The sequence below is a fragment of the Mobula hypostoma genome, chromosome 18, assembly GCF_963921235.1.
Source record: "Mobula hypostoma chromosome 18, sMobHyp1.1, whole genome shotgun sequence".
In the NCBI taxonomy this organism is placed as follows: domain Eukaryota; kingdom Metazoa; phylum Chordata; class Chondrichthyes; order Myliobatiformes; family Myliobatidae; genus Mobula; species Mobula hypostoma.
Genome location: NC_086114.1, coordinates 41,603,483 through 41,617,157, shown reverse-complemented (window position 1 = coordinate 41,617,157; position 13,675 = coordinate 41,603,483). Strand labels below are relative to the sequence as shown.

Below are 13,675 nucleotides of genomic sequence, written 5' to 3'. Positions count from 1 at the left end.
AGGCAAAGAGCAGTGCAGAGTGATCTGCACCCATGGCCCACACCTCGGTCAGAGTTACAGAGAGCCTTTAGCTCATCCATCTGCATTTACACTATCCCTACTTCAACTTTTACTCTCACTGCGGAGTTTTCCAGCTGCTAGGAACACTGCCTCCAGCTCTCAGGAGTCTGAGAACATGTCAGCATCAGAATCGGAGGGGAGTGTGTGCAATGGGTGAGGCTGCCTGTTCTGAGTCAGCCCAGCTCATGTCCCACCACGTTTCTCTCATCTTATCTTCCAATAAAGGGACCTCTTCCCCTGGTCAAACTTCTGGACACAGCCCAGTCCATCCAAGCCTTCCCCACCACTGGGCACATCTACCAGGAGTGCTGCTACAAGAAAGCAGCATCCATAATCAGGGACCCCCACCATCCAGGCCACGCTCTCTCCTCGATGTTGCCATCAGGAAGGAGGTACAGGAGCCTCAGGTCCCACACCACCAAGTTCAGGAACAATTATTACCCTTCAACCATCAGGCTGCCAAACCAGCGTGATCAGATAACCTAACTCAGCATTGAACGGATTCCACAACCTACTGGCTCACTTTCAAGGACCCCATGACTTATGTTCTTAGTACTATTTATTTATTTGTATTTGTACAGTTTGCCTTTTGCATGTTGGTTGTTTGTCAGTCTTTGAGTGTAGCTTTTCCACTGATTCTGTTCTACTGTGAACACCTGCAAGAAAATGAATCTCAGGGTAGCATATGGTGACATATACGTACTTTGAGCATATATTTACTTTGAACTTTGACCCTGCTGTGGAATGGTCAGACAAGGGCGAAGTGAGAGTGAAACAAGGAACAGGGATTTCTGAAGGCCCATGCATTCATAGACCCGACCTCTCTGTCTCCAAGGTGAAAGGTTAATTGGCCGTTACAAATTGTCCCTGGTCTGTTGCTAAGGGGTACAATTGGGGTGGGGGGGGAGAGAGATGACTGGAATGTGAGGAGAATAAAAATTGGGATTAAAATAGGATTAGTGTAATGGGTAGTTGATGGCCAGCCTGGCCTAGGTGAACCGCAAGGCTTATCTCTGTGATTACATGACCCTTCCAAGGGTGCTGGTGACCAGAAAAGCTTAGTATGTATTAGGATGTAGCTTAAAAGACCACCCATTCAGAGGCTGGGTCCACCACCCACCAGGCGTGACGTCAAGCTGCCAGCCCAGCCCCTCCCCAAGTCAAAGAGCAAACAAGCTCCAAGGCAGCCACGTCCAAGCCCTGTACCTGCAGATGAATGGTGAGAGGGCAGCATAACACAGCCCCACCACACTGCATGAGGCTTGGAGTGGACACGTCCTTGGGCTTCCCTGCCACTGTGCTCACTGGGCTACCTGAGGCTCGGCAGGCGTTTGTTAATGCTTCTGGGCAGTGCTGAACACCAATGGCTCACACCAGACACCTGTGCCACCTATTACTACCAGTCACACAGCTGGAGTGGAAGGTGGGCGCCACTTTGATCAAGTGTTCTACAAGAACTTCATGAGAATTCTGCACAATTAGGGCAACTTAATGAGGAGGGAATGTTCAAAGAGCTCACAACGGCTGATCACTTTCTGCTTCACAGGCTGCTGCCAGACGTGAACTGGAGCAACAGATGCAGATCCGGTGTCTGACACTGTCTGTGTGCTCAGGGTGTGATCAATCAGAGTTCAGCCAGGCTGAAACTGCTGCTTACTATCAAATGACAGCCCTCTGCAAACCCGTGCACAGCTGGAGGATGCCCTGAGAAACTAGCAGACTCTCCTTCTAGGATCCTGCAGAACGTGGATCACCCCTGGCTCTCTGCCCTTCTCAGGCGTACTGACAACAATGAGTCTTGGGCAGAGCTAGTGTACCCGATGGTCACCCAACACTGGGTCCTTGGGATGCTCTCAGCTCACCTACGTGGGGCAGGGGGATCTTTTCATATTTGTTCCTACAGTACAGTGGGGGGGAGGAAGAGGAGGATGTCCCTGGGGCTGGCAAAAGTAGCTAACTGTGGGTCCCAGAGATATACTGTGAAGGGTTCTGCCCAGGCTGACTGTCTTGCAATTTTCTGGAGATATATCCTTGCTTGGGTAAGCCTGAAGAAAGAGCATGTGTGTACCGTGGATGAGTTCTGGGACTGTTGGGCACCACATCGGATAAATACACCTTTCTGAATGACAGAGATTTTTAAAATTTGCCATCTTCAGAGAAGAAAAAAAAATTGCTATCTTAGACAACACCACCATTTTCTTTTTTTTTTGACGTGCGCGTGCGTGCGTCTGTGCATGTGCAATGTTGGTGGGACAATGCCTTTTTCACGGCTTTCTTACAAGGCGCGGAGCGAGAGAGAGAGAGACTGTGTGGTGCGCCCCTCCTCACACAGACATTTCGCAGTATTTTTCCCTTTTATTTCACGAGGTCGAGTTGCGATCTCGACACTCAACCCGGCACGGATGGAAAGCGTACTCGGGAGCGGACCCAACTGGGTTCGAACCCGGGAACCTCCGTTCCAAAGTCCGGCGCTGATGTCATTGCGCCACCAGCCGGCCCAACACCACCATTTTCTAAAACTCTGCCTCCAATATGAAAATATCCTCTGCTTCCATCATCCTGTCAATCCCCCTCGGAATCAATTTTATAACAACACCCCTTATTGGCCTATAGTCCACTGAGATAGGCCCAAACTGTTTCACCTTTCCTCATACACCAACCTCTTTACTCAGAAATCAATCCAGGGACTCCTCTGTAATATTTCCCATTGAAGTACACCTCGCCTTAAACATGGACACCCGATTGCTCTAACAGACTACAAAGCAAAGTCAGGCAGCATCACTGACACAGCACATCCCTTCACAAGGAGCTTAATGCGTTCTATATACGTTTTGAACAGAAGGTGACTGGTTTGATATTGGTGCATATTCTGGACTTAGGGTGTATAGCAAAATATTAACTTCAGTTACCGATCTTCAGATCTGAATGTTGGCTGTGGATTAAATTTAAAAAGCAGTTTTGAACAATGGCTTCCTAAGAGCCGTGAACCACAGTTAATCAGAAAACCAGATAATGCTGACTTAACATTCATTATGTGTCTGTAGTGTGGGTGCGAAGAGGGAATCGTGAAAGTTATATGCAACTCAAAGAAAGCACTGTAGAAAATTGTCCTTTGATCTTTAGCATATCATGTAATTTTGGGTCGAGCAGGCCTCTTTCTCTGAAGGGGACTCAATATGATGCCTGCTGTGTCTCTCTCCTCTTGTCAAATAAAAGACTACTTCATATCTACCAGCTACATCACTCCAGTAAACTTGTTCACACGACAACGTATGTCACCACCCATCCCAACAGTCTCCAGTGCACCTGAACCCACAGTCACTGCTGAGAATCAGTCTGGACAGTAAACCAAAGAGCATCTGGCCCAGATGGTGCACCTGATCCCGTACTTATATCCTGTGTGGATCAGCTAGTGGGGGTATTTGCACATATTTTTAACCTCTCCCCTACTTCACCTGCTTTAAGAAGACTACTATCATCCTGGTATGCAAGAAAAACAAGATAATCTGCCTTAATGATGGTTGCCCAATGCCTCTAACATCTACCATCATGAAGTGCTTCAAAAGGCTGCTCATGGCATGTATTACCTCCGGCCTTCCAGGCAACACTGTCGGACTGCAATTCATCTACTGCTGAAACAGATGCCATCCCTCTGGCCTTACACTCATCTCTGGAGCATCTGGACTGTAAATACATCTGTATCAGACTGCTGCTAATATTGACAACAGTCTGTCTTCAATACGATAACTCCAAGCAAACTCGTCACTAAACTCCAGACTCCAGTCAGTGCCTTCCTCTGCAACTTGATCCATAACGTCCTAACACAAACAAGAGAAAGCAGCAGATGCTGGAAATCCAAGCAACATACACAAGATACTGGAGGAACTCAGCAGACCAGGCAACATCTATGGAAAAGAATAAACAGTTGGCGTTTCAGGACGAGACCTTTCATCAGGACCTATAAATGTTTATTCTTTTCCACAGATGCTGCCTGGCCTGGTGAGTTCCTCCAGCATTTTGTGTGTGTTGCTCCATAACTTCCCGACCACCATGATCACCATTATGTGCCGTGTCTTATGACGTAGGCGATCATGGCAAGCCATTACCTTCTTCTGGGCAGTGTCTTCACAAGAAGAGTGACCCAAGCCATTGGCAGTACTCTTCAGAGATTGCCTGCCTGGCAACAGTGGTTGCAAAACCAGGACTTGTGCTATGCACCAGTTGCTCATACGAACGTCCATCACCTGCTCCCACGGCTTCATGTGATACTGATCACGGGGCTAAACAGGGGGTACACTCTATCCAAGGTGAGCTGCAGCTTAGCAGAGGGAAGCAGTGTCTATCCCCTCCTTTGATGGAGATGTATCTCCACCTTGCCACTCTGACTTCCTGACCAACAGACCATTACCACCGGGCCAGGCAGCATCAATGGAAAAGAGTAAACAGTCCTGAGTCTTGATGAATGGTCTCACCCAAAATGTCAGCTGTTCACTCTTTTCCATAGGTGCTGCTCGGCCTGCTGAGTTCCTCCAGCGTTTTCTGTGCGTTGCTTTGGACTTCCAGCATCTGCAGAGTTTCTGGTGTTTGTGAGATCATGATCAGTAAGGATAGGTAGCAACTCCCCTGCCATGATTATTCTAAACAGAAGATTGAATCCTCAGCTCCCTACTCTACTCCCTGCACAGACATTACTGTATGGCCAGATTCTGCTCTAGCTCATCAACAAATTCACAGATTATACCACTGTATAGACCACACATCACAAACAATAATGAGCTGGATACAGGAAGGAGACAAAGAATTGATTAACATAATAATATAACAACAACCTTTCCCTCAATACACCGAAGCAAAAAAGCTGGTCATTGACTTCAGAAAGTGGTCAGTGCACAAGGTGCATTCGACATCAGCAACGTTGAGGGTGAGAGGGTCGAGAGCTTCAGGCTTGCAGGAATGAACAACACCAACAGCCTGCCCTGGTCCACCCACGATGACGCCAAGGCCAAGGAAGCTCACCAACTCCTCTATGTTCTCAGGAGGCAGAGAAATTTGGCATATTGCTCCCCTTCAACCCTTACCAAGTTTTGTCAATGCACTATGGAAAGTATCCTACAGTATCTGGACGATCAAGCCGGATACGGGATGGGGAAGGGTGGAGCTGGGAGAAAATGGAGTGATGTTACAAGGAACCAGAAGCCAGTGGGAGGATAGGAGGTGAAGGCAGAGACATCTGGGTGGGTGACAAGTAGGAGTACAAAGGGTACCAGTGTGGATCACCTTGCTTAATCCCTTTCCTTTCAATTACAGATTAATCCTGTTGCTCAGTGCTTTATCCAGTAATTTCCCTACCACTGATGTGGGACTCGTAAGCCTGCATCTACCTAGCTTATCTCTGCTGCCCTTCTTGAATAAAAGAACATTTTCTGGCGGCAGTGTGATTGAAAAAGATTTGCCATATGTCAACTCTGCGAACATCATCAGCATTTTGTGGGAGATCTTCAGGGTTCCCAGAGTTAGTTTCCCAGGCCTGGGGAATCAAGTACAAGAACTAGATTTAAGGGAAGAGAGGAAGATTTCATAGGAACTTGAGGGACAACACTTAATTCTACACTGTGTGTTTAATTAGGTGCTTCTTTAAGGTTGTTATAGCCAGGGGTGATAATGGGGATAAGCTCCCACCACCTATTAAATGCTCCCAATGGTATGTGCCTCAAATAGCCTCTGACAACAAAGTTCAGATCCTGGCCTTCACGTGTGGCTTAGATACTAAGCCCAGTGGAACAATTTCTACTGACAGGAGAAGGGACAAAGGTGGGTTACTGGCGCCTTAAAACCAGTCACTTCAGGCACAGGGGGCTCGTCAGCCCGTGGTTGGCAACTCATCTAGGAGAAGGAAAACTCTGATCTCAAACCTCTGCTGCCTTGCGGACAGATCCACTCATGGGGAAGGCTTCAGTAGCAAACCCTGAAGGATAAATCCAGAGCTGGACTCCCTAAGGCAGTCCTACATTGAGCTCAGCGTTGACTGGCAACTCCAGCGATGCTGCTGATGCCAAACTGTATCGGTCTCCGCCGTTCCTTTGGGTGCATCAGATGCGTGGTGAGGGGGGAACCTGCTGCATGGACAACAGCTTGCTCTCCATATCATACGGCCCAGGCTTGCGTATCCAGACAGCCAGAGTGCAACAAGAAAGGAGCTGAGGCATACAGTGGAACAGTCACGATCGCAGGATCAAGGCACCCGCTTGAGGGGTCAGGTGCTGCTGTTTCATTGTGTTCTTGTGAAGCAAGTTCAGAGAGGCTTACTGGACTCATAGAATTTGAAGGTTGTCTTCAAATGAGCTGCTGTTCTGGCCAGGCTTGTAGCTGATGAGGGAGACAGGAATAAGAGGGGATGTTGGAAACATACCAGACCTCAATCAGGATGAATGCGAAGGATGTGTATCGACTCGTGAGACAACGTAAGGCAGGAGGAGATAAGCACAGAGATGGAAGGTTACTTGGGGTAGTCATGAAGGCAGAGTTACAGAGACAAGGGATATATTGAGATCATTATTTGACTGAGTGGTAGAGTAGGATTAAGAGTTTGAGATGCCTTCTGCATCTCCTAGTTCTCATATCTGGACATTTATATATGTGACCTGTGCATGCCCAGCTTACACTGGACAATGTTTTTGCTTCCTGAATACTTTTGGGTGTATCTTATATATTTTCCGCTGTTGATCATGAAAATCACAATGAAATTTTCCTAACAAGCACCATTTTTTTTAAAATCGCTTAAGTTTGTTATTTCAATTTATAATTCAAGTCAGAATAACTATTTAAGGAAGGTATTTTTGTTGGTCCACAAATCAAACATTTATGACAGGCAATTCTAGGACCTTCTAGTGAGACTGGAGAAAATCACATGGAAGGCAGTCAAAGATGTTGTTGAGAGTTTTCTTGGCAACTACAGAGCACCAAACTACATGCAGCTGGTTGACAACATGCTTCAAGCATACAAAACCATGAAGTGCAAAACGTCAAGAAAGATTAATTTTCTGCATTCTCATTTAGATTTCTTCCCTGCAAATCTTGGTGCTGTCAGTGACAAGCAGAGTGAAAGGTTTCACTAGGACACTGCAGTCATGGAGGAATGGTATCAGGGTAATTGGAATCCATCAATGCAAGCTGATTATTGTTGGACACAAGTGAGAAGCCTCAGACACTGAGTACAAAAGAAAATCGTCAATAAAACATTTGAACTATGCAAAGTCAGCATTGTTATGCAATTAAATGCATTATATTCAATAAAAGTTAATTTCTTATTTCTCCAAATTCCTACATGATTGAAGTAGTCTGAAATTCTATTTGTGTTCAGCTTCAAGCAGTCTATCATAACCAAACAAAAATTCCAAGGAAGCAACACTTTTGAAAAAAAATTTGTGGTCCAGTGCAATTTATAATGACGCAAAACCAGTGTACCAATCCCTGCTGCTTCCTTCATTTCCTTGGACTACAACAGGTCAATGACTGGAAACGGTTGTCCAGTCACCCGGTCCTCTAGAGGACAATATCCCTATGTTACAGGATGCTGATGTCTATTCTTAGATTTTTTTTAATGTAACCCTTTCTGAAAATAGAAGTCAGATTCCTGGAAAGTTACCTGGGCACTGGTACAGTTTCTTGGCTTGGCTGATGTCTCCTTGGCTCAGTTTTACTCTCTGCCCAATAGTAGGTCTTGTGCCATGATCATCTCTCCGAGGAAGGATGGTATCCAGAAAAACACCCCTTTGAAATGAACGGAGAGCAATGGGCTGTGAATATGGCAAAGTTGGCCCAAGAGGGCACGGCAAACAACAGGCTGAAGATGAACCAAGCTGAGCTTTTGTTGGTAATTAGGGAAGCATCTGGAGCGGCAAGTGTGGTATCATTGGTGCAACCAGGGTATGGGCTGAGGGAGAATCACTCAATGAATAGCGGACAGATTTCCATTTACATATCAGCTGATTGATATGCAAAATCATACTTTCCGAGATATTCAGAGAAGAGGTTTCAGCTTCTTCCATTGTCAGAGTTAGACAGCAGAGAAACCTAACTAATTAAGCCAATAACATCTAACCTCTTCTGCATGCGGATTGTCCATATCCCTCCATTCTCTGCAGATTCATGTGCCTATTCAGGAGCCTCTAAAGTGCCTCCAGTACCACTCCTGGCTGTGCATTCCTGACTGTGCATTCCAGGCGACCACCACTGTGTAAAAAAATATTGCCCCGCACATCTTTGCACTTGCATCCTCCCACCTTAAGAGCATGCCCTCTAGTATTAGACCCCGGCTGTCTACTCTACCCAATGCCTCTCAAAAATTTGTATATTTCTATCAGGTCTCCCCTCAGCTTCCGCCACCTTAGAGAAACCAACCTTCGTTTATACAACCTCTCTTTTTACCATATTCACTCTAATCCAGGCAAATTCCTGGTAAATCTTTCTGCATGCTCTCCAGAGACCAAAACTTGTGTAGTTAAATCTGCTTCGCTTCTGCTCTTTCAAATTGCTTGGCATTCATTAAACTGATAGACCCTTATCTCATATCCATGTTCCTTGACGATTCTAGCATAATACAATTCTAGCACTGTTGGTTTTCTTTCAGTAGTCTGCACACATCAGCCTCCTGGGCTAGTTCCAGATTGCCAGCGCAAAATAAGCAGCAGAAAAAAGTGACTTCACATTACACCTGAATATCCAGCTCTTGCTCTGGGCTTTCCTCGACTTTCCCGTTCAATTCATTTAAGCACTGACAAACTGCAATAATGTGACCCACAACTCTCTTCATTGAGGGATTACAAACAATCTGGCCCTAACACTTAACCTTCAAGCTCTGCTGTGATTATGGTGAATCTCTGCTTAATGTACTCCATGTGCACAGCGCCTTTGCTGTTCTTGTATTCAGACCTGGAGCAGAAGTCTCCCTGGGACACAGAGACCTCGTAGATAAGGCTCAAACTCTGGACAGGCTGGATAGTTTTCCCTTTCATGCCCAAAGACTCCCCTTTAAGAAAGTTTGTACAGTTGCAGGACTTCCAACCCACTGAAGGTTGTATTTCCTACGTCAACTCAGGAAGTACAACCTGCCTCAGGAGCTGCTGATTCAATTCTATTCAGGAATAATCTAGTCTGTTCTCTGTTCGTCCATCACTGTCTGGTTTGGATCAGCTACCAAACAAGACAAGAATAGACTCCAAAGAACCGTCAGGGCTGCGGAAAAGATTATTGGTGTGAAGCTGCCCTCGATCCAGGACTTATATGCATCTAAAGCCAGGAAGCGAGCAAGCAGCATCATTGTAGACCCATCACACCCTGGACATCACCTGTTCCAACTCCTTCCTTCTGGTAGGCGCTTTAGATCACTGTATGCCAGGACAAATAGGTACAAGAACAGTTTCTATCTGTATGCCATCAGTCTTATGAACACTTGAAGTTTAGTCTATTATAAACCAAGTCCACCCGTACATACACAGGTATACCTCATTGTATCTAGTTCACGATTATTTGCACTATTGTTTTGTTTGCTTTTTGACTCTGTACAGCGAGAGCTCAGGGAAACCGGCATCAAATTCCCTGCATGTGTCCACATACTTGGCGATAATAAAGGATTCTGATTCTGATTCTGAGTTAGCCCCCACCTGTTCATACTCCGTTAAGGAGAGACAGTCTGCATGCTAAAACAGAGCCAATTTCAGACACGGTGGTGCAGAAATTCTGCAGTGTTCGGGTTAATCAGCATCGCCATCTAAAACCTTAAGTCCTGATAATGGAGGCTTCACCAACACCAGCAGCATCTCATGGCTGCCTTGAGATGGAAAGATCTTTAGAGGGTTTGAGGTGGGACAGGCAGAGAAGTCACAGCTGCAAACCTTTGCCCGTGCTGCTGGGGTATGGTCAGATTCACTGCCATCTATCCAATGGCATAATAGAATGCTGGCAAGGTCCGGGAAATCCCTAGCATTCCCTGGGATCTGACTGTGCCTTTGTGAATAACGGCAACAGGAAATCCAATTTCAATGGTGTCTAAAAGCTGGACAGTTAACAGTGAAATTGGGAGGTGTTTTTTTATGGTATTTTTAACAGAGTCCAATTAACATAGAACAGACTGTCATAGGCCCTATTTGTCCATGACTTCAAGCCAGAAACATCCAATTAAAATAATCCTTCTGTTAAATTAATCAGAAAATAATAATTAAAGTGGAGGGTCAGCCTGGTGTGGAGAGTGTTGCTGGGCTGGGACAGTGAGTGACCATCACCCCCCAACTCTGGTCAGTAAAGTCAGAGCCAAGCCCACAGCACAACGGTTACCCAATTGTACGGGGTGGAAGGCAGGAGAGCCACGCCTGATGGCTGGGGGTAACAGGGGCCTCTGTGGCAGCTGATGTGACTGCAGGATGATATCTCGTTTCCCAGGTGCCAAGGTCAAGACCTTACCGAGCAGCTAGTGAGGGAGGAAGGTGACCAACCAAAGGCTCTGAGCCACCTCGGTGCCCAAGAGATGGTGGAAGTACCTCAGGCAGATAACACGGAGCCGGGGAGGAGACTGAATGAGGGGACCCAAGGGAAGTGGTGTTCAGATTACTCCCGGTCAGAATGAGCACAGAAGCAAGAGAGGGGGAGGGGTTTGGATCTGCGGGGCACATGGACCAGCTCTGGGTGAGGTGAGACCTATACAGGCTGGGTAGGTTGCATCTAAATCAGGTCTGGTGAGTCATTGTGAATGCTCCGTAACCACTTATCAACATGTACAGGAGGTGTGAAGAACTAAATCCACATAACCTTAAAGTCCAACCTGGAGAAGGTGTTTCTAGCGTAGTGCATTATGCTATTAAAATCGTAAGTCTCTCCAAGGGAATTCACTTCAGCGGGCTCCATCTTCAGGAAGTTGTATTCCTGCCCTACAAACACAACGACAATCAGCATTACTGTGTAAGCGGGAGAGGTATCACGAGGAACCACACGCTTTGTCACATTGAGGCTGAAACTTTTCTCATGAACCACACCTCCCAGCACGTGTGGCTGGATCCTTGGTGTGTGATGCCCAGCTGGACTGGGGTGATATCTCAGAGCACTCAGAAACAGGGTACATTAGTCTCAGCCAGTGAGGGGCAAAATGATAGCAGGAAATTTAGCCAACAAGTCATTTTCTAAACTAACTATATGTGCTGTGTGCTGTGTTTGACTGTTGGTACTGTGTTTTGCAGCTTGCCCCCAGAGGAATGCTGGTTCGTTTGGCTGTATTCACGCGTCCTCCGCTGCCTTGCGGCCATACCCACCCATGGGAAAGGCTTTGGGAGTAAACCCTGAGAAAAAATCTGGAGCTGGGGTCCCTGAGGTAGCTTGAGCCTGAGACTCTGTTTAAACCCAGCTGAAATTTCAGTTTCTGGGTCAAGCTTTAGTTCCTCCAGCAGATGTAGGAGGTAAGTGAATTAGGCAGCATCTGTGTAGGGAATTGTTCAGTCAATATTTCATGTTGAGACCTTTCATCTGGATTGAAAGAAGAGATAGCTGGTATGAAGTACTGAGGGGGAGGGGTGAGGCAAGGGCTGGCAAGTGATAGGTGGACTTAGGTGAAGAGGGTTTGATTGACAGATGGAGTCAGACGAGGGAGGGAAGGTGGAGGTAGTGAGGAGGGCTGGGAGGGGATGGGTGGAGGCACCAAAGGCCTGCCGATGGGAACAGTAGGGGGAGGGGACAGTAGAGTGTGGGTGATGGGCAGATAGACATGTCCCACTTAAAATCTGTGCAGATGTGCCTCTGTGTAGTTGTTCCCCAAAGCCCAAGGCTGGTGTTTCCTCATATCAACGGAGATGGGTCCCTTGTGTTCTGCATCCCGATGAACCCAACCCTTCTTCTGGTCCCACTGGTGGACACCGTAGTGTAGATGCACAAGAGGTTCTGCAGATGTTGGAAATCTTGAGCGAGACACACAAAATGCAGCATCCATGATGGAAATGAAGTTCAAGTTCAAACACTGTTATTCAACCATACACATGAACGGTAAGGAGCCGTCGATCCCAGGGGCCTTGGTGGATTGTGTCCAAGGGAAGGACAAGCGCCAATACAGCTTGGCACCAGTGTCGTTGCAGAGGCTGCCAGAGTGAAAAGGTAAACAACATCAAACTGCCTCAGGAACCCCAGCTCCAGGTTTTTCCTCAGGGTTTACTCCTGAAGCCTTTCCCATGGGTGGGTATGGCCGCAAGGCGGTGGAGGACACGTGAATACAGCCAAACGAACCAGCATTCCTCTGGGGACAAACTGCAAAACACAGTACCAACAGTCAAACACAGCACACAGCACATATAGCTCTGGTAAGATGGCAGTGCTCGGTGGCCTCTCCAGGTCCAAACGAAGGTTCAAATGTTCGTCCTTTTCTGTGTGCATTATGGTCGCAAGACACTGCTGGGTATTAAGGGCATCGAGCACAGCAGGTCTATCCCACTAACGGGTGCTGCACAACGACAGAGCTGGACTTGTTGTGCACTGGGTTGCAGCCTCCTTCAGCCACCCAGGCAGTGCGCGATCCAACACACGGTGGAAATGATAGGCTTGGACTTTTTTTTTGTGATCGTGAGACCCTGTTCAACATTGGTGATGTAGAAAACCATAAGTCTAATTCACTGGCTCATTGGCGAGATCAGTGGTGGGGGAGCTGGGTTGCTTTGGTCATTGTGCGGACAAGGCCTCGTGCCTAAGGTCACCTGTTGCGGTTAAGGGGATGGAGATGCCAGAGCCGCCTGTGTGCCACTAGATTCCACAGTGGGTTGGGAGCTGGCCCTTCTCATCAGTGCTGCCCTCTAATGTTCTCTCCCAGGAGGACAAGCTGGATTGCATTCATCTGCAGCTGCACTTGTGCGAAACGAGGAACTGGTGCAGCTTGTTCTCACAGAAACATGGCTCCAGAACAATCCATGCACCAGGGACTTGGGCTATATTATTATTTTAAAAAATTGTAACTGTACGTCTTTCTGCTATCATAATTATTTGTGCTAATGCTCTTTCATTTGGCTGTATTCCTGTGTATGGCTGAATGACAATTAAACTTGAACTTGAACTAGTTATGATAGCAGAAAACATACAGTCGCAAAAAATATACAGCCCAAGTCCCTGAATGTCACAGCCTGTAGGTTGGTGGTACATGGGATGTTTTCCTAGAGCAGCAGTTCTCATCAGAGGCTAGTGTCGCCGCAGACAAACGCAATCCAGCCTGACTACCACTGAGCGAATACTGGAGGGCAGCACCGACGGGAGGGTCAGCCTCCAACCCAGCACAAACTCCAGCGCTCTCCTCACACTGCATCTGGCATCCCTTCCCCTGGGTGGCTGCAACAGGCAACCCCGCGGCACGAAGGCCTGGTTGACACCACAACCGAGGCCACGCAACTCCCCGCCATTGGTCTCACCAATGAACCTGACTTGCCGTATGTCCAGAAGGGTCTTGCGACCACAAGAAGAATGACCAAGACATTCATTTGCACCACTTGTTAGGTAGCACACCGGCTCTGATGCCTTCCTCCTTGGCTGGTTGTAGCAGGGAGCAATGCAATATGCAACGAGTCCAGCTCCACCACCATCGAGCAACTTGCCAGTG

The 13,675-nt window shown here is 47.2% G+C and overlaps 1 protein-coding gene across 1 annotated transcript in view; it reads right to left on the bottom strand.

Moving 5' to 3' along the window:
* The window catches only part of LOC134358206 (tolloid-like protein 2), a 126,630-nt gene that overhangs the window by 42,305 nt on the left and 70,650 nt on the right, over positions 1-13,675 (bottom strand). The window contains exons 7-8 of the mRNA XM_063070204.1: positions 10,877-10,982; positions 7,706-7,830 (exon numbers count right to left, since the gene is read on the bottom strand). Coding sequence (XP_062926274.1) covers positions 7,706-7,830; positions 10,877-10,982 — 231 coding nt within the window. The remainder of the gene's footprint in view (positions 1-7,705; positions 7,831-10,876; positions 10,983-13,675) is intronic.